The sequence below is a fragment of the Prenolepis imparis genome, unplaced genomic scaffold, assembly GCF_030444845.1.
Source record: "Prenolepis imparis isolate NDT839.2.m4 unplaced genomic scaffold, iyPreImpa1.0 SCAF_4, whole genome shotgun sequence".
Lineage (NCBI taxonomy): Eukaryota > Metazoa > Arthropoda > Insecta > Hymenoptera > Formicidae > Prenolepis > Prenolepis imparis.
The window spans coordinates 11,856,421-11,876,270 of record NW_028141162.1 but is presented as its reverse complement, the minus strand read 5'-3'; the positions used below and the strand labels follow the sequence as shown (position 1 = coordinate 11,876,270).

The 19,850-nt window shown below is 30.5% G+C and overlaps 4 protein-coding genes across 8 annotated transcripts; 2 read left to right on the top strand and 2 right to left on the bottom strand.

Annotated features, from left to right (window-relative positions):
• Positions 1-448: 448 nt before the first annotated feature.
• LOC145934791 (uncharacterized) lies at positions 449-5,260 on the bottom strand. Of its 2 annotated transcripts, XM_083035542.1 has the most exons (7): positions 5,174-5,260; positions 4,177-4,427; positions 3,478-3,642; positions 2,669-2,854; positions 2,288-2,590; positions 1,755-1,899; positions 449-566 (listed from the first exon to the last, which is right to left on the bottom strand). In XM_083035542.1, the coding sequence occupies exons 2-6, from the start codon at positions 4,241-4,243 to the stop codon at positions 1,787-1,789; spliced, it is 834 nt and encodes a 277-aa protein (XP_082891668.1). In that variant the 5' UTR covers positions 4,244-4,427; positions 5,174-5,260; the 3' UTR covers positions 449-566; positions 1,755-1,786. The 2 variants fall into 2 exon arrangements, with proteins under 2 accessions (XP_082891668.1, XP_082891667.1); XM_083035541.1 differs by lacking the exons at positions 449-566; positions 5,174-5,260 and adding an exon at positions 1,577-1,657 and having other exon boundaries at positions 4,177-4,581.
• Positions 5,261-5,526: 266 nt separating this feature from the next.
• LOC145934789 (putative ATP-dependent RNA helicase DDX43) lies at positions 5,527-9,819 on the top strand. Of its 2 annotated transcripts, none has more exons than XM_083035538.1 (11): positions 5,527-5,655; positions 6,441-6,798; positions 6,869-7,090; positions 7,170-7,385; positions 7,467-7,593; positions 7,666-7,831; positions 7,941-8,183; positions 8,346-8,493; positions 8,759-9,000; positions 9,105-9,267; positions 9,355-9,818. In XM_083035538.1, the coding sequence occupies exons 2-11, from the start codon at positions 6,484-6,486 to the stop codon at positions 9,517-9,519; spliced, it is 2,007 nt and encodes a 668-aa protein (XP_082891664.1). In that variant the 5' UTR covers positions 5,527-5,655; positions 6,441-6,483; the 3' UTR covers positions 9,520-9,818. The 2 variants fall into 2 exon arrangements, with proteins under 2 accessions (XP_082891664.1, XP_082891665.1); XM_083035539.1 differs by lacking the exon at positions 5,527-5,655 and adding an exon at positions 5,750-5,957 and having other exon boundaries at positions 9,355-9,819.
• On the bottom strand, positions 8,323-14,185 carry Eco (Establishment of cohesion). 2 transcript variants are annotated; one of them, XM_083035537.1, is made up of 6 exons: positions 13,981-14,185; positions 11,918-13,689; positions 11,470-11,695; positions 11,185-11,358; positions 10,909-11,114; positions 8,323-8,443 (listed from the first exon to the last, which is right to left on the bottom strand). In XM_083035537.1, the coding sequence occupies exons 2-6, from the start codon at positions 13,666-13,668 to the stop codon at positions 8,428-8,430; spliced, it is 2,373 nt and encodes a 790-aa protein (XP_082891663.1). In that variant the 5' UTR covers positions 13,669-13,689; positions 13,981-14,185; the 3' UTR covers positions 8,323-8,427. The 2 variants fall into 2 exon arrangements, with proteins under 2 accessions (XP_082891663.1, XP_082891662.1); XM_083035536.1 differs by lacking the exon at positions 8,323-8,443 and adding an exon at positions 10,334-10,839.
• A 201-nt stretch (positions 14,186-14,386) lies between these two features.
• Positions 14,387-19,691, top strand: Tace (ADAM 17-like protease Tace). 2 transcript variants are annotated; one of them, XM_083036156.1, is made up of 14 exons: positions 14,387-14,696; positions 15,132-15,270; positions 15,371-15,471; positions 15,542-15,663; positions 15,907-16,057; positions 16,157-16,350; positions 16,426-16,620; positions 16,727-16,865; positions 17,012-17,166; positions 17,453-17,526; positions 17,701-17,910; positions 18,033-18,271; positions 18,762-18,877; positions 18,952-19,691. In XM_083036156.1, the coding sequence occupies exons 1-14, from the start codon at positions 14,639-14,641 to the stop codon at positions 19,258-19,260; spliced, it is 2,202 nt and encodes a 733-aa protein (XP_082892282.1). In that variant the 5' UTR covers positions 14,387-14,638; the 3' UTR covers positions 19,261-19,691. The 2 variants fall into 2 exon arrangements, with proteins under 2 accessions (XP_082892282.1, XP_082892281.1); XM_083036155.1 differs by having other exon boundaries at positions 17,453-17,533; positions 17,702-17,910; positions 18,952-19,688.
• Positions 19,692-19,850: the final 159 nt, after the last annotated feature.

Here is a 19,850-nt window from a genome sequence, read left to right as displayed (position 1 = left end):
TAAATCTCTATTTTATAATTTTTGTTTAAGATTTTAAATATTATTTGAGCCTTGCAATAAAGGAAATACATCACACAAAACAATGATATCAATATATTATCATATAATTTCGTTTAGCATCTCTTTAAAATATAAACAATTTGTAACAATATTAAAAATTAAAAAAATGTGAACGATATATATTTGCAGTATTTACAAAAAAATACATATAAAGAACATATCATATAAAAATATACTATTGTAATTAAATATCAAAACTCTTTTTATAAATAAAATAACGACAAACGTATAAAAAGAGTACAAATTTTGATGATATATTTTTCAAAATATTCGAGTAAAACAATAATGAGGGGATAATAATAAATAGAGTTAAAAGTATAAAAATGAAACAAAAGATACATTAAAGTAATATTATTTAAGATATTAGCATAATAAAAAAATGTGTTACCTGCAAAAAAAAGCAATATCCAGGAATGATTCATTTTTTCACGAAGTATTCGATCGTGTCTATAAGAGTACGATGACAGTTGACAGTTTGGAAGCTTGATGATTTTTGGAGGTGAACACTGTTTGCAAACAATGAAAATTTATTAGTAACGAATATTAATATGCAAAAAAATTTTGAAAACTGTTAATAAATGTATCTCGAATGATAACGTGTTATTTAATTACAGTGTACAAATTAATTGTATTTTATACATATATTCTACATTTTTTTGCATATTATATATATATATATATATATATATATATATATATATATATATATATACACTTCATGATTTTCTCCCCTAATATATAGCGAAATTTTATTGAAACATAGCACTATAAATATATATATATATACACACCCCTTATTAATACTAAAATGTTATCAAAATGTAATTATTCTATTTATCTTCATATATAAAACATATATAATTAAATTTGTTATATATTAAAATAAAAAATAATATTAAAATAAAAAAATGTACGCACACAGAATCGGTTGCTATATAAATAATATTAAGAATTATTAAATCTTTAACATAAATTCTTAATTTATATAAAATTAACAATAAGAGAAGAGAGAAAGAAATTAAGGGAGAGAGATTATTTATAGTATCAATGTCAAAGTAGAAGTAAACATAACAATATTTAAATAATTTTAATGTATATATATAATTAATATATAACAATATAAATTATATTTAAAGTTAGAACATTTTGAAACAAATAAGATATCATATTACAAAGCAAATAAATGATTAAGACGTGCTAGAGAGAAGAAGAGAGAAATTCGTTGTAAATGATTACTTACCCCTTGCAGACTAGTTGCAGACGAGTGCCGAGAAGCGAATGATAATGAGATCTTGAGAAGTACCGCTACTTCTAGATATCATCCCCACCAGATTATCTCTCTCTCTCTCTCTCTCTCATCCCCACCCTCAATACACGCAATCGCTTTTTCGTTTCAATATAGCAATACTACTGCTATATTGAAGAAAGCTTTCGAAATCAAATACCGAGAATGCTAATTATATATATATATATATATATATATATATATATATATATATATATATATTAAAATCATTGGACAATTGAAGTTATTTTATAGCAAACAATGCGTATAGAAAAGGTATATTTAGAAAAATAGATTTTCAATATATGGTCCCTTTAATAAAAGATATATATATGTATATATAAGCGTTTTTATTTTATTTCTTTGCATCGAATACTTTTGAACTTTAAAATAAACATGCATTAAATACCTGAATTTTTCCCTAGAGTTAAATGGCTGAGTCTATATTTTAATCGTTAGTATTAATCTGAGAATGGTAACGTAAAAGACATCGAGAAGTAACATCGCGTTGTGCCTCCCTTGCGAAACATTTGTGCGATAAGGTAGCAATTGCGCTGCAACACACGAAAGAAATATATATATTTAATAAATATTTAATTGCTCAAGAAATGTGAAGAGGTTTGTTTGTATGATGTTTGAAAAGCTTGAAGAGCTTTATACACACTCGACTCTCAGCAGATCGAGAAATCTTATTAAACTTTAGGAACAATATATTGCAGTTTATTAATATTAGAAAAAAGTTTTTTTTCGAAAGAGCTTTCCAATCTTGATAAAATATAATGTCTAGATTTTGACAATATAAAGCGAATTTTTATTCCGTTTCTCTCCATCGTTCTTTAATTTATCGTTTATTGATAATAACGCGATACGAAGATAAATAAATAACAGCAAGATTGTTCGTCTTAAAGACAATATCATCTGTCATATTGGAACGATTCGAACTAGGATAGTAGACGATCTGTTCTCGGCGCCTGTATTCCGTATCGGGAATCGACATTTCGCACTCGACAACTGCAGGATCTGGCATGTCCTCTACGATGACGTCCAGTGACACCCGAGGATTATCCTCGTCCCAATCCGTTGAAGATTCTGAAGATTCGTAATCGCTTCCGCGATCTTTTCTTTCGATTCCTTCGATGTAGAGCCTCAAAGACGGCTGTGGTCGCGCACCCGTCACCGCACACGTTAAATTTATGTGAGTCTTATTGAAGGGATACGTACGCACCGTCATGTTGCTTTCTGGCACTTAAAAATAAAGAGCAAAATCATCAATTACAGAAAATCAAGAAGTAAATTTTAAATAAAATTCTTTCGAAAACTTACCATAGACAATCATTTTCGTTGAGGTGCTCGCCTCGTATTGGAACGTGCTGATTGTGCACACATATTCCCCCGTCATGTCGATTGTAATGGTTTTTAATCGAATTATAGAATACGAATACGGGTTCCTTAGGTTTTCAACTGGATATTCCGCAAGACCTTCGATGATTCCGATATCTTGCGGTGGCACTATATTAATATGACATTATAGTAGTATATTTTATATTATATTGAATATTAAATTGAGTAAATATAATACACATAATATATTTTTAGAAAAAAATGTCATCCGCAAAATTTTATTTTAATAAAAAAAATATAATAAAAAATTAATCTCTCGATCTCATTAATTATATGTATATCAATTTAACAAAAAAAATAAAATAAAAATTTTATTATTTTATTCTTATAACTTGCTAACTAAATATATTCTTATATGTATAAGAACATTATTGCAAAAATGTCCAGACGAATAAAATTATAGCTGAATATCAAAGTAGCTTTTTACGTACAAACAAACTGAATATATAGAATTCTATAATTTGAATTTTTAATTATTATTATTTATTATCAATCTTCTGTTCAATATTATGCTAACTTTAACCCGTGACATTTATTCTCTTTCTACGGCCGCGGTTTCAATGCGTTTCCGGATATCCCGTGAAAGTTCCGATATAACGAAAGTTACTGACGTGTAAATTTAATAAAGCGCAAATATATATACATACACACGCACACGCAATAAACAACGCAGTAAATTATAATGGGATAAATATACGTTGGTGTTAGAAGGTGTTAAAAAGTAAAATTACTTGGCGGAATCCACTGATAGATCTGATACGCTTCGTGAAACCATTTGATTACAAGTCCATTGTCGTTTTTGTCAATCTCGTAGATGCAAATCAGATCCACTGGTCCGGTGCCGTTGCGCACGATATGCGGCACGTCCAAAGATTTTATCAAGGTACCATGGACCCCTGCGAAATATTTTTCGAGAATGTGAGATATATATAGTTTCGCGATCATCGGTAAATGCGTCATCGCAATATTCATGATATAAATTCAATAATCATTAAGAATAATTTTTTTATTTAATTATTAGCCATCTAAAAAAAGCTTGGGCGAAATTTATTTTAGGCTCGTCGCGTGATGACTTTTTATCGAATTATTTTTAGAATTGACATTTCTCGAATCGCGCGTACGTGAGAAATTATAATTTAACGTGACACAACTGTATGTTGAAAAATTTCTCCTAAAAATTCAAAATAATAAAACTTTCGAAAAAATATGAATTGTTATTTGTAATTATTTTAAAAAATATTAGATATATTGTGCTAAAACCTGAGATTATATATTCAAAATTGTGTCACAATTGGTGCGATTGATATCACAATAATGTTTCACTAATCCAGAGTCCAGATAAGTTTTCGTACGCTTCATCTCGATCGAATCCCTGATTTCGGGAAATCGATCAATTTCGCGCGCGATATATTTATTTCATTGTTACTCACCCGAATAATAGCCAAATATTATAAGAGCAATTATCGAGGACGAGATCGTACGTGCTATCGACAACATTCTTTCCAAGGTCCCTTTTCACACTGATCGCACAATTAAATACGGCTCGTCTAACTCATGTTAAACGTGCAACACCATAGCCGATACGATTCTGCGCAGCGTTATGTATCCCGCCTCCTGTCATCCGACACATGTTCTATACGAGCGGACTGTCATCGTCGACGTCTTCCAATCTCGTAGAAATCTACGATTAAAAATAATTCTCCTGTACTTCTGATACTTCCAATATTTATCTGAAACAAAATTCTCGGTATAAATTTCTTTTTTTTTTTTTTTATTTTATTTATATATGCGCGTCTATTATCAATAATTCGTGTAATAATCTGTAAAAGCGTTATAAATTAATTTTCAAAAGAGAAAATATATATACTTATATACATTTTTAATTGAGTGTAAAAGAAGTAAAATGTGCAAAATGTATAAGAGAGAAAATTAATGTGAATTCCATTATGAAAATGAGATTATAGACAGTGCATATAAAGGCTTCTGATAGACCATATATGTCGTTCTCTTATAATCGCATAATGTGGTTTGGTTTCTCTCTGATTATCCGTTTAAACCGAGTTTAAATCGATTAACCTAACCTAACCGCGATTATGAACAATAAAGCTGCTGTTAATTTATATATATATATGATTAAAAATATATTAATTATATTATAAAGATCGGCATTAATTTTTCAAATAATATATTTAACGTAATAAAATAAGAAATGCAATTTGTAGCTTAGCTTAAAATATAAAGTGAAATAAATATTTACAGAAACGATGAATATTTAAATAATATGATGCGTTTTCTCGCAAATCATATCTAAACTTTTCTGACATCGCTATAACTTTTGACGAATATATATTATATATTATAATAAATATATCTTATCTTGTATCTTGTCTGTGAAACTTCATCGAATGAGAAATATTATAATTATACCTTCATACATGAATGGATTGAACATTGAACAGACAAAAATCAATCGAATAATAACGATGTTTTGATCGAGAACCATGCAGTATTAATTGATCGAAGTGCCGCGCGCGTAAAATCATACGTCCATAGAGCATAGAAAACGCAAGATAAGAAAGTTCGATGTACGAATCGCAACGTCCAATAAGAGAACGTGCTTCTTAGGAACTTTAGCTATGACGTCTTGTCCCTAGAAAACGACTCTTCCTATTGGACCATTGGACGTAGAATGATGATTGAAATTCCTATCTCGTTTTCATGTATTTTTTATTTGCCGAACAGCTGATTGGTCGCCGTGTTTCTAAATAGTTTCTATGTAAAAACTGTAGAAGTCGAGCACGTCAACGCGATTTTCCGCTCCTCGAAACTCTCTCTCATTTTTCGATATAATATTCAGTTTGTTGTAGTTTGTTGAGGTTGTATATTCAAATAAATAGTGACGATAAAAGGTATTTCTTTCGATTATCGATTTCGTCCGTATATCTTACAATTAGAATAAATTAGATTAGAAAAAAGTTGTGTATGTATATCATAAAAAGTGTGTTCTGAACATAGTAATAAAAAAAATTTGTTTACATTTTTTTTCTTTTCTTTTTTATCTCGAGTCACTTTATACATTTACACTTTTTGCGAGGCACGAAGAAATATATATTTCTTCATTGTCAGCATAACAGGAATGTAATCTGATAGCTATAGTTATCAAAACGAATCTCTAACCGTGCGAGGCATTTTGTTGAAACACTAAATATACGTACGTCGATTTCTAATAAAATAATTGAACGCTTATAAAGAAAAAAACTTGTCATCAACAGTTTCAAATAAATTCTTCCTGATACTTGTGAATACAATAAATGTGTATTACTTGCTATATTTGCTTGTATATAAAAAATATCTCGTGTGTATATATATATTTGCATATTCTTGCAAGTTTTACACATTTGTATCAATAAGAAAAGCAGGACTCGAAGTTTGATAAAATATAAGATCTGTTTTGTTTCTGTTGTACACATTTTACTTGAAAAATAAAACAATTATAAAATTTAAGGACAAGGAAACGTTGATTCTTTCTTGCTTTTGTTTATTATCTCTTCATAGTTTATGTAATTTTTAAGTATACAATATTTTTAATTCTAATATTTTCTCTAATGTAGAAAATATAACTGGACAAACAGATATTATATTTGTCTTCTCAATCTCTCATAGTAGATATGTTATAATTTCTATATATTTTCAGAATAATTTAGTTTTTATCACAAAGCTTCCTAATACTATCAACAATGAGTCGTGGGTGGGAAGGTAACAGAACATCATCAGAAAGATATCAAAATTATGACAATTGGGAAGGAAGAGATAGAAACAGAAGAGACAATCAGTTTCAGAGACGTTATGACAAATCTTCCAGTGATAACTGGAGTAACGACTCAAATACACAAACTTACACTAATAGTTCACGTAAGAGGAATATTGATAATAATTCACATGATACAAATGAACTTGTTATATACATCGATCCTAACAATATTGGAAGACTTATTGGAAGAGGTGGCAGCAAAATTAAAGCTCTGCAAGATGAAAGCAATGCTAAGATCAATGTAAGTAACAAAAATTATTTAAACATTATGTAAAATGCAATCCAACTGTGATACTTTTGCCTTTATCTAGATTGACAAACAATCGAATGAAAATGGACAAACTGCTGTGACATTGAGTGGTACAGATGAAGCGCAGCAACGAGCTAAAAGTTTAATAGAGGAACTATTAATTGACAGAAGCGTTTCACACCAGAGCACAGAATCTCGCCAAAAGTCAGAAACTAATTTCGAACAAAAGAAGGAAGAAATTGATTGGAACAATTTTGATTGGCTTAAAGCTAATGACGAATATGTATGTTTTGAATGTAATAATAAATTGAATAGGTCAGTTACTTCATAATGTATGAGTACATTAATCTTTTTCTTGGCAGGAGAAAATTCAGAAGGAAAAATGGGCAGCTTTACCTCCTATTATAAAGAATTTTTACAAAGAGGATCCAATTGTTGCTAATATGTCAAAAACAAAAGTAGCCGAACTTAAAATAATCAACAATAATATAGAAGTTAAACTTGTTTTCGAGAACGAGGAGGGCTCCGACCGGATAAAAATACCGAATCTTATTGAAACTTTCGAACAAGCTTTTCAAGTAATATATATAGCCAAATGTTAGCTCATATAATTCTATTATTTTAGCAAGATCGATACATATTTTTTTTTTATAATGTAGGACTATCCAGATATTCTTAAAGAAATACAAAAACAGAAATTTGAAAAACCGAGTCCTATACAATGTCAAGCATGGCCTATTCTATTGAGCGGTCAAGATCTCATCGGGATAGCGCAAACCGGAACTGGTTCGATGATTTTTTTATTTTTGTCGTCATTCGTATGCGATTGTTTTCATATATTGATAATTATGATTTTAGGAAAAACTCTCGCTTTTTTATTGCCTGCTTTGATTCATATCGATGGGCAAGTAACTCCGCGTGAAGAGCGTCCTGGACCAAATGTCCTCGTTATGGCACCAACGAGAGAACTGGCATTGCAAATTGAAAAGGAAGTTGGAAAATATTCTTATCGCGGTATTAAAGCGTGAGTGTATTTCATACAATATAAGATTCCAATTTCCGTGTACTACTATTTTACATCTTTCGAAACATTTATAAGTTCTTACATATTACATGATCGAAAATTATTTCAGCGTGTGCGTGTACGGTGGCGGAAGTCGCAAGCAACAAATCAATGTTGTAGCAAAAGGCGTACAAATAGTAATCGCAACCCCTGGAAGATTAAATGACTTGGTGCAAGCAGGAATATTAAACGTGACAGCTGTGACATATCTCATACTTGACGAAGCAGATCGTATGCTGGACATGGGTTTTGAACCACAAATTCGCAAAACCTTACTGGGTGTGCGACCAGATAGACAAACCGTTATGACGAGGTATACATAAATCATATCTAAAAATTTGCACCATTAGAATAGGATTTTTTTTTAGGAGAAAAGAAATTGAAATAAGAAATAAAATGTTTTATATATACTTACTAATATTATGTATAATTGATGCAATGGATGTTAATGCACTACATTCTGTCCCTTTGTCAGCGCTACATGGCCACAAGGTGTAAGACGCTTAGCTCAATCATACATGAAAAATCCGATTCAAGTATGCGTTGGATCACTTGATTTAGCAGCTGTTCACACTGTAACACAGAAGATTTACTTGATTAGTGAAGATGATAAGTTAGATATGGTTAGTAGCATTTTTTAAAATAGTTTATAAAGCTCATTTATTTTTATTCTAGTTGAATTGCTTCTCCTTTTTTTCTCAGCTTCTATTTGAATGAGATTATAATACAATATTTTACAGAGTTTTATATCAATGCGCTCTTTCTCATATTTTCTAAAAAATAAGAATTTTGAAACAATATTAAATACATAAATATTGATGTAGAATTAGTTGTAAACTATCTTGACACATCTCTCTCATATTAATTATATATTATTGTATTTTATAGATGCACCAGTTCTTTCGTGAGATGGGCTCTCATGATAAGGTGATGGTATTTTTTGGTAAAAAAGCAAAGGTGGACGATATCTCTAGTGAATTAGCTTTGTCGAATATCGATTGTCAGAGTATTCACGGTGATAGAGAACAAGCGGACAGAGAACAAGCATTAGAGGATCTGAAAACCGGAGCTGTTCAGATTCTCCTCGCGACCGATGTGGCTAGTCGAGGAATCGATATTGAAGACATTACGTAAGTTACATAAATGAAAAATGTGCTATATTATTTAAATGCAATCTCGATATATATACACACATACACATAACTTTGTTATAACAATTTTGGTCTTATTTTAGATATGTACTGAATTTTGACTTTCCAAAGGATATAGAAGAATACGTTCACAGAGTCGGACGTACCGGACGCGCGGGTCGAACAGGCGAAAGTATCACTTTTATGACGAGACAAGACTGGCATCATGCTAAGGAACTCATCAGAATTCTTGAAGAGGCTGAGCAAGTCAGTAGATATGCTAGGCGAGGCATTTAATTCTTCCAAATTTTCTGAGAATAAAGAAATATAATTCTTGTATCTCTTGTATTTCAGGAAGTACCCGAGGAGCTATATAAAATGGCTGAAAGGTATGAAGCATGGAAGCAGAAGAAAGATTCAGAACGATCCTGTTTAAGAAGTGGTAGAGATGGTAATAATAGAAGTGGTAGAGATGGTAATAATAGAAGTAGACAAGGCTATAATCGTAACCGATGGTAAAATCCGACTGATTAATCATACGAACAACGCCAGATTTATTTTTATTGTAATCGCAAGCTCTCTATATATATATATATATATATATCGAACAATGTAAAAGAGGCTCTTATATTGTGTACAGAATAATTGTACCTAAATGTAACGTACCTAATACATTCTGATAAAACATTATTATTTCATCCATAAGATTTCTGAAGAACAATCTCAGGTAATATGTTTATTTTTTTATTTCTTATTAATTGCCAAAGTTAATTTATAGGATTTTATAGGATTAAAAATTTGTCGTAGTTTAAGTTTATACTGAAAGTATTTCATTTTATACTAAAAGCTCAAAATACGCTTTGCATGTTATACAATTGAAATAAAATTGCAATTATTTGTAATTAGTATAGTTCTCTAATTGTAAATTGTATAATTATCAACAGTAAAACATGCAATCCTCTACAGTATGTTTAAAAATATCAGTATTAATTTTATTTTATAAGTTTTTTCTAGATGGTACATATGTTTAAATGTTATTACAAATCAAAAGATTTGTTATATTTACAATATTCCAATTTGATTAAAAAAATTAATTATTTCCTTTAATCAAGTTTATTTAATTTCTTCACCCAACACAGATAATTTTAGATATTAGACATTTTTTATGTACACAATAACTCGTATTGTTAGACATATATTTGTCATCTTAAGAAAAATATAGGAAAATTTAATAGGGATTTATTTAACAAATTAGAGGTGAGGCCATATAGACTAAATGTATTTATTTCAGATATTTGAAATTTTTATTATCAACTTTCAAACTACCCAACTAGACAATCTGCATTAAATATCTAAACCTCTATCGACTTTATATTAAATTATTTATATTAAATTTCTTTTAACATATGTTTTACTGTATTAAAATAAAAAAGGACAATTCATTAGAATTGTAATCCAAGTAAAATGTAGTTCTATATTGACAAACAATTTAAAAAGGAAAATTACATTAATAAATTAAAGAGATAATCAATCTTACTTTTCTACCAACATTTCTAGTAAAGTTTCCACGAAAATAGATAACCATCAAGACAAAATACAATAAAATACTTAATAAAATGTATAATATAATATATGCTCCACTAGGTATTTCAGCTATAATGAAAAAAGCCATTAAAAAAAACACATTAAAAAATGTTGGTCTAAATGAAGTAGACTTAGTTGTAAACTTTGAAATTTCGCGTTTTCGTATACTTCTCGGCAAAGATTTTGCCGCTCGGGGTCGGTATCGAAAACGCTATATCGTCCAACGACATCACGTAACCGTAAAAGAATTTCAATCTGAAACGTGAACGGTGATATTTTCTATTTTCGTTCCTAACACTAGATAATTAACAAGCAGCAGCTTACCTCAGAATATCAACGAGTTTAGTGGCTATACCCTGTTTACGGTGACTCATTGCTGTCCAGACGACATTTACACCGCATTTCGTAGGTGTGCTTTCGGCGGTACAACAGTCCAGCTCAATTAGCTCAGGAATCATGCGATACGCCGTTTGGATAGGTTCCGCTACCAATACTCCAAGAATGGTTTTCTCGCGTATGTACAAGAAAATCTGCGAGATGCGTATTTCTCTTTTATCGAATTAGATGAGATATAAACGATATATTTTTATGTATACATACCGTTTTGTCCTGATAATCCGATATATTCGTGTTCGCCAATCCCAAATCTTTATCTACAATGGCTAAAACTTCCGATATCTTCTTCCAATGTTGCTTCGAGTTATGTGGCTCGATCAAGATTATTCTGCTAGATGTAAAAGGATCCTCCATTAAAACACGCTCGTTTTTCCATCCCTAGAATATGCGTAACAGATATATTATCATAATTCTTTATAGCAATATATAATTACTTTATAGCAATATATAACTAATAGTATAATCTTACGAATATAAGATACAGTTTACCTGGAATTTTAAAGTCTTTATACTACTGTGATAATTTAAATGAGCGTTTTCATCTTCGGCATTGCCTAATTGGTACACAACATTACATTCCGGACATTGAGTGGCACCAAACAATTTTTGACCAGCATCTAGTTGATACTGATCTTCTGCACCACCACATTTTTTAGACAATTGCCATTGTATATTCTTCTTCATTGATTTTATGGCATTTACGTTACTTGTTTCCCTAAAAAAAATAAATCAAAATACTATTAAAATATATCTAGATATCTAAATATATCTCTTCTTTACATGCGCAAGTCAAATATTTTTTTCAAAAAATATTTTTACACATTAAAGAATATAAATCAAATAAAAATATTAATAGAAAAAATATAATATAATTTATATAAATTAGACAATGATAGTGAAAAAGAATTGATTTATACTATAGACATTGCAAACGTACTCGAAAATATTATTAGGTGCAGAATATCCTTTGTTGAATAACGGAAATACTTTTCTGTTTTCGCCACTTTTTGCGGCATCATTATTATTGTTTTTGTTGTCAAGTGAAAGATTTCCAAAGTTTGTTAGAGAAGTAACATCTTTGATGTTCATGGTCAAAGTCATGTTACTGAGTTCAGTGGCTGGAGACATAATCGCGTCTTTAGATAGTGTAGTCGTCGATTTTAATGGAGAAATCGTGTTTACTGTACTAGTGGCCATTGTTTCGTCATCGAATGCCCAATCATCTTCCAATATTTTCAGAAGATTAATAACTTTATCTTGTTGCAATGTAGCTTCAACCTCTGGTTCGTCTACAGTCAGATCTGTGGTATCCAGACAGATGTCTGTTGCAGCTTTTGCTTGTTGCTTTTGCACATTTGTTGTGGCGGGAACGTGTTTCTGATTCAATGTAATTTTATTATTTGCTACCTTCGATTTAATCTTATTATTCATCATTACCGTAGCATTGTGAATCAATTTAAGTTTCTTAGTTTTGAAAAATCGTTTACTCTCGTCGATCTCTGGCGAAGGGGTTTTCTCCGCAATTGCATTCATCTGAGCATCATCTACAGGTGGACTTTTATTCGAAGCAGCAGGGTTCTGCATAATATGTTGTCCTTCTTTCTTTAATACCTCAGATTTTACTTTTGGCTTTTTTGGCTTTTTGATTCCGTGGAATACGCCGACATTTATTTTACCGACTTTCTGCTTCTTTGATAACGAACGCCTATTATTTATGTTCTGTACCGGTAAACTTCGTCTTTTTTTAACATCGCTATTGCTAAAATCACCGAAAGCGAAAGGCCGCTCGATCCTCGCATTGTTACTGTAAAATGTTTTCGTACTTAATGAAATATCCTTCGAGTCATTAGATTCGTTTCTTTTCTCCTGAAACAATGCTGCTCTCGCTCTGGGCGCAGAAATATCGTCCGTCTTGAATAATTTCGCCGGTTTCATTGTCAATGATTGATCGTGTGCGCGCCTCTTCAATGTATTCTCCTTCTGTTCGGGTGAGAAACTTTCGTTCGTTTCGAGTCCGCTGAAAGACTTTCGTCTATGAAGCTTTGGCAATGGGACTGTCTTACTTATGGAACTCAAGGGTGTTATCTGCCTACTCTCAGGAGTTCTGCTCTTTCGAGGTGTTTCCGTGATGTTCTGGTTTTGTAACTCTGTGGCAAAATTTCGTTGAGGTGTTTCTGGTACTATTTCATCCATTGTCACATTCATCATCTTCGAGCGCTGTGGCGTTAACGGTTCTATCAATGTGCGAGGAGAAGATGGCAGTGATCTCGACGATTTGTTAGTAAACTTGCACCTTGAATATCTAGCAGCTCTAGTGATTTTCCTGAGTGAACTGAAGGATGATATATGATCCTCTTTATTACGTTTTGATGTTAAGCGATCCCAGGACACAGTTGCATCAGATAATTTTTCGGGTGTCCCAAAGGGAGACATAAATTCTATTTCTGAAGAACTGTCACTAATACTTGGACTTCGATTGGTAAGAGCCAGCGGTGAGATTGGACCCAAGTCCGAGTCTTCTCCTGATAATGCTTCGGCAAAATTGGAGTCTTGAGATGATTTCTTCTTGCTAAAATTGGAGTCTTGAGATGATTTCTTCTTGGAAGAATTACCATTGGATGGTGCAAAGAGACATTTTTGAGCTCGTGGAGTATAAAGTAAATCCCCTTGACCGCTATCCACTGACATTGTCAAATAACTTTCTGAAATCTAAAAAATACTTTAATTAAAACAATGTCAAAATTAAAGAGATATTTCAATTGGCTTTGCTTATATACAGCAATGAAAGATTAATTTTACAATACTGATATAATATCGAAACGAGTAATGTGATGGATAATTTATATTCATTTCCTGATATAATCTAACTTCTACACATATATGTGTATGTTCATCCATTCATTTTCCATTTATAATATCAAAGCATACATCAAATACTGAAAGAAACTGGCATATTGTATGAAAAAGATCAACTCAATGCAACGTATAGATAAACTTTACCTGGCTCGAGCAGCGAATTTAAGGAAGCGATTCCTGCTCAGTGCATCAAAGATTGTTGATTAATAAAGTGACGTTCAATGTTACACTCGTTTTACGCATCAAAACTTTCCTTCGAAAACCGGTGTACTTTTCACACAGGTTTACACGAAAGAAGCGCGGGAAATCAACAGAATAATTGAACACCGCGTTTAGTTGCTGCGCAACTGTGAGGTTACGCGCGTTTTCCGCGCATGCGTGAAAAAGACCATGAAATATACGATTATCCAGATACGCGTCCAACATTAAATGCTGAACCTTAAGAAGAGTTTGCAATCAGCAATCTCATTGGCTCCGTTCCGTCAACTCGATTTTTCAATGCATCGATTGGTCGAAAACTTCAGACTGCATGTACAAGTAATTGAATTGTTATCGTGAATAGAAGAAAAAGGGATGATGTTTACGTGCGAAATTGTCAATAATCTTATTTCGTTCTTTTTACCCGCCCTTTTATTATGTCATTTATCATAAATTCTTTCTTCTGGATGAATTGTGTCAAAAGTGCACAAAATTGCTATAATCCGTGCAAGAAAAAGATATCTTAAGATGTCTTATTGATTATAACCTATGTATATGAGTGTATATAAAAACAAAGTATATATTGTTAATTCTTCCATCAACAATGGATAAACGAAATGCTTTACTTGTCTATTGTATTTTTATTACTCTTCAGAATATTCGTAAGTTACAGGTTTCAATTCATATAACTGTTATTTTATATAATTAATATGTCAAATTGATTTGCAATTAACATGTAAAAGATAAATTGCAAAATTTTTCGTTTTAAAATTGAGAAAAAATTTATTAAAGAGATATTTACAAATAAATGAAGAAAAAATAAAATTTTTAATGAATTAATAGAAATATACAATAATATTTTTTTCGTTTTAGATTGCCAAAAAGAATTTCAACATAGATTTTTCAGGCTTATTGTTAGTAAGATATTTAATATTGGCAAGCTTAATAAATAATTATTTTAATCGATATATTTTCTACTATGATCATTTAATCTTACATTCAAATGAGAAATTTTGCATTGTTTTCTATTGTTATTGTAAATCTTGTATAATGTCAAATATTTCTTCATCTAATTTGCATTTATTTTATATCAACAGATGGACTTTATAGAAACTTGAAATACTATGAAACAATTCACAGTAGTCATTTCCAACATAAGATCATAAAACGAGGTGTTCACCATAGTTATAATCCATACAATAAAATAAGTGAAGTAGAGTTTTATTCACATGGGCGGTAAGACATATTTGATTACTTTTATATTTAATATAAAAAATCATTCTGAGATTTTTAATAATATTTTATATCAATTAATAATATTTCTTTTCTTTTACAGTCATTTTAGATTAATTTTAACACCCAGAAGAGAAGTTATATATTCTAATTTTAAGGCATATGAGGTTAATGCAGATGGAAAAGAGAAAACTATACACCTAGGTATGACAATATATATTTAAAAAAATTAATGGAATTCAAGTCATTGTATTTTTTAAATTTTGTCTCGTAGATCATGATGATTTTTACCATGGACGAGTGTTTGGAGAAATTGAGTCTCATGCTCAAATGCATATTAATAATGGCATTCTAACAGGTATTATAACAACTTTGGATGAAACCTATCATATTGAAGTGAGTATATACATTGAATGAAATTTGTACAGTAGCTAATAATTTAAGCAACATAATGAAACATAATGAATTAGATAAAATTAAAATGCACTAATATATAATTTAAGTAATATTAAAAATGAGAAAGTACAATATATCGTTGCATTGTAAATTATATCTTATTTTTGGCTATTTTTATTTACATTTAACATGGATTGTCGGATTGTCAATTAGAAATTAACTTCAACCTTGAATGTATTTTAGCCATCTTGGAGACATCTTCCTCATTTAGACAATGAAACAATGATCATTTATAAATCATCTGATGTTAAACTTAGTTGGGAACATTACAAAGATGGGGAAGGCCATACACATGGAGCTCCAAAGACCTGTGGTTACGTCAAAGAAAATTTAAGTATGGTTTTACTGCAATATAAATAGTACATAATTTCTTTTGTGTTTCATAAAATTATTTCTATTTCTACATTAATATTATGTACACTTTCTGTTATAGATTATACACTGGATGACGAGGACGATTCTGAAGATGATATAAAAAAGGATAACAGCAGTAGCAGAGTGAAAAGGCAAACGGAAACCTACGAATTTGCACCAACAAAAACAAGATGCCCATTATTACTAGTTGCAGATTACCGATTTTACCAAGAAATGGGTGCCAGCAGTACAAAAACTACAATTAATTATCTGGTATATATGAGCTTGATAGTATACAATTGTCTATGTACATTGATTTGCAATTGTAATAATATTAATTTGTTGCAGATAAGTTTGATTGATAGAGTACATAAGATCTACAATGACACTTTATGGCATGAACATAAAGAGGAAGATGGTTTCAAAGGAATGGGTTTTGTTATTAAAAAGATCGTCGTTCATAGTGAACCGACACGAGTGAGAGGTGGCGAAACACATTATAATATGATTCGCGAGAAATGGGACGTCCGTACATTGCTCGAGGTTATTATATATATATATATATATATATATATATATATATAAAATAAAAATATCCCTTATTGTTAAAATTAAATATTGTTTCTCATTACATAATGCATTAATGCAGGTGTTCAGTCGAGAATATAGCCATAAGGATTTTTGTTTGGCTCACCTGTTTACTGACCTTAAGTTTGAAGGTGGTATTCTTGGATTGGCTTATGTAGGATCTCCTCGTAGAAATTCAGTGGGCGGTATATGTACACCAGGTATTTAGTTTATATTAAAGAAACATATACTGAATTAATATTGATCAAATATTGTATAATGACGAAACAGTGCAATATTTATTACATCTTTTTTACAATACAACATAAATTATCAGATTTAATTAATAAAATTTATTCTGTTACAGAATATTTTAAAAATGGATATACATTATATCTGAATTCAGGCCTAAGCTCCAGCAGAAATCATTATGGACAAAGAGTAATTACAAGAGAAGCTGATTTGGTTACGGCACATGAATTCGGTCATAATTGGGGTTCTGAACATGATCCGGATGTTTCGGTAAATTATAGTTCAGATATTATTGTATATATTCACAATTCCTGAGATATGGAACTAATGTTTAACACAATTCAAACAGTAAATAATATTATTAAAAATTAAAAAATATAATATTGATAAAAGTAAAGATGTTGGTGCTAAAATATATTAAACTTCTTTGTTCATTAATTGTTTAAATATATGCTTGTGTCAACATTTACTTTATCCTGCAACAAATCTTTTATTATTTTATTTTTATTCTGTTTTTTTGCAAGATTAGAATTTAAATTTTTGACATTGATTATAGGATTGCAGCCCAAGTGCAAGTCAAGGTGGATCTTATTTGATGTATACTTATAGTGTTAGCGGCTATGATGTAAATAACAAGGTGAAGTATATATGTTCTATTCACAAACTTGAATTTCTATCACAATGTGATAAATTGAGTTCCGATGCATGTTTTTTGAATGAAATATTAATACAGTATTTTTATGCTATAGCTTTGTATGTATGTATATATGTATACACTTTTATAAGTTTTTTTTTTCATACACAGAGATTTTCGCCATGCAGCTTACGATCTATCAGGAAGGTCTTGCTAGCCAAATCTGGGCGCTGTTTCTCAGAGCCGGAAGAATCGTTCTGCGGTAATTTGAGAGTCGAAGGCGACGAGGAATGCGACGCAGGTCTTCTGGGAACAGAAGACAATGATCAGTGTTGTGACAAAAATTGCAAACTTCGAACTAGTCAAGGAGCGGTTTGTAGGTAATGCATAGAATTATATATATCTAACATATTTTTTCTATTTCTTCTGTGATTTTCCAATGAGAATCTTTAAGCTAATTTATATTCCTCGATGCTAAATGTTCATTTATTTCCTTCAACAGTGACAAAAATTCCCCATGCTGTCAGACTTGCATATATATGACTGCAGGCGTGAAATGCCGCGATGCACAATACGCCACTTGCGAACAAGAATCACGTTGCACCGGAGCGTCCAGCGAATGTCCAAGATCTCCGGCCATGAAGGATGGTACTAATTGTCTTGAACGTGGTCAATGTCGCGGAGGCAAATGTGTGCCGTATTGCGAGACGCAAAATTTACAAAGTTGCATGTGCGACACAAGTATGTATTTTATCTTAATTTCTGCATGTCAGTAGGAACGATAAATGATAGAAGAGTTTTATCACATTTATGTATACTTGTATCATTTTGTCATCTCGCAAGAAAAAACTAGAATTTATATCTTGTAATTTAGTTCTACAAATTTACAATTTATTTACCGGCAACTTACTATGTGCAATAATATGTAACTAATTGCTATTTTTTGATCTTTTGATTCTGTATTTCAATGCTTACAATCGTTTTGGTCAGAATTGAAGAAAACTTGATATATTATTTTACAAAAATATTTATAACTGATAAGAAGCTCCAAAAAGTTGCAAAAGTTTAAAAATGATTACATAATTAATATATTACAAATATAATACATATAAATAATATATTATATAACTAATACTCTGATAATTGTATCTGTGTACTTGTGTGTGTGTTGGAAGATATATATTATTACTAATATTATTATTATTAACATTACGTCAAATTTGATTGACAGTTGCTGACGCATGTAAAAGATGCTGTAGATTGAGTTTGAACGAATCATGTTTTGCGGTAGAGCCAACAGACATTTTACCTGATGGGACACCATGCATTCAAGGTTTTTGCAATCAGGTAAAACGATATTACATCACTTTACTTTAATATAAGAGCTTTTGTTGATTCTAATATATCATACTTTTGTTTAGGGCATGTGTGAAAAAACAATTCAAGATGTAGTGGAGCGATTTTGGGACATTATTGAGGATATAAATATCAATAAAGTTATGCGTTTTCTAAAAGATAATATAGTAGGTGCTGTAATAATCATCACCACCATCATATGGATACCAGCGAGCTGCGTTATCAGTTACATCGATCACAAACGTGTCAAAGAGAGTGAAAAGAAATGGCGATGGAAACATACGGACGAACTCATTCATCCGGACGAGCCGAGACAGGTGATTTATATTGGTGGCCAGCGACAAAGAGTACAACACGTTATGCATCAATCTTAAATCATGAATATCATTACTCGCATTGCATTAAGTACTTTGTCATCTAGTCAAAGAAGTTCATATATAGTAATATCGGGCTAGAATAACACTAAATATTGTGAATATTCTTTTTTTTCAATATTATATATATAACTTTTACATAACTGCTGTGAAATTTCGAATTAATTGTGTGATTGAGCAAGCAAATGATGCATTCCTATAATGTAAAAGAATTAATCGACTTTTTTAATACTATAATATATATATAGTATTAAAAAAGTTGATTAATTATATATATATAAAATATTAAGAGTTTCTTTAAAAAAAGTGTCATTAACTGCCAGTATTTATTACTACTTAAAGTATTATCACTAATTAAAGTATTATTATCATTTTACATTGATATTTTACAATATTCATACAAACTGAGAAAATTTTGCTTTATAATAATTATATAACAGAAAAGATTAACACTTTGATATCAAAATATTTAAATAGAGTATATGTAATTAAAATTTTAATTATAATATCTAAATTGGTAATTGTAATGTAAGATTGTTTTTATCGCTTTTTTAAAATATATTTTGATACACATTTATTAGTTGTGATAA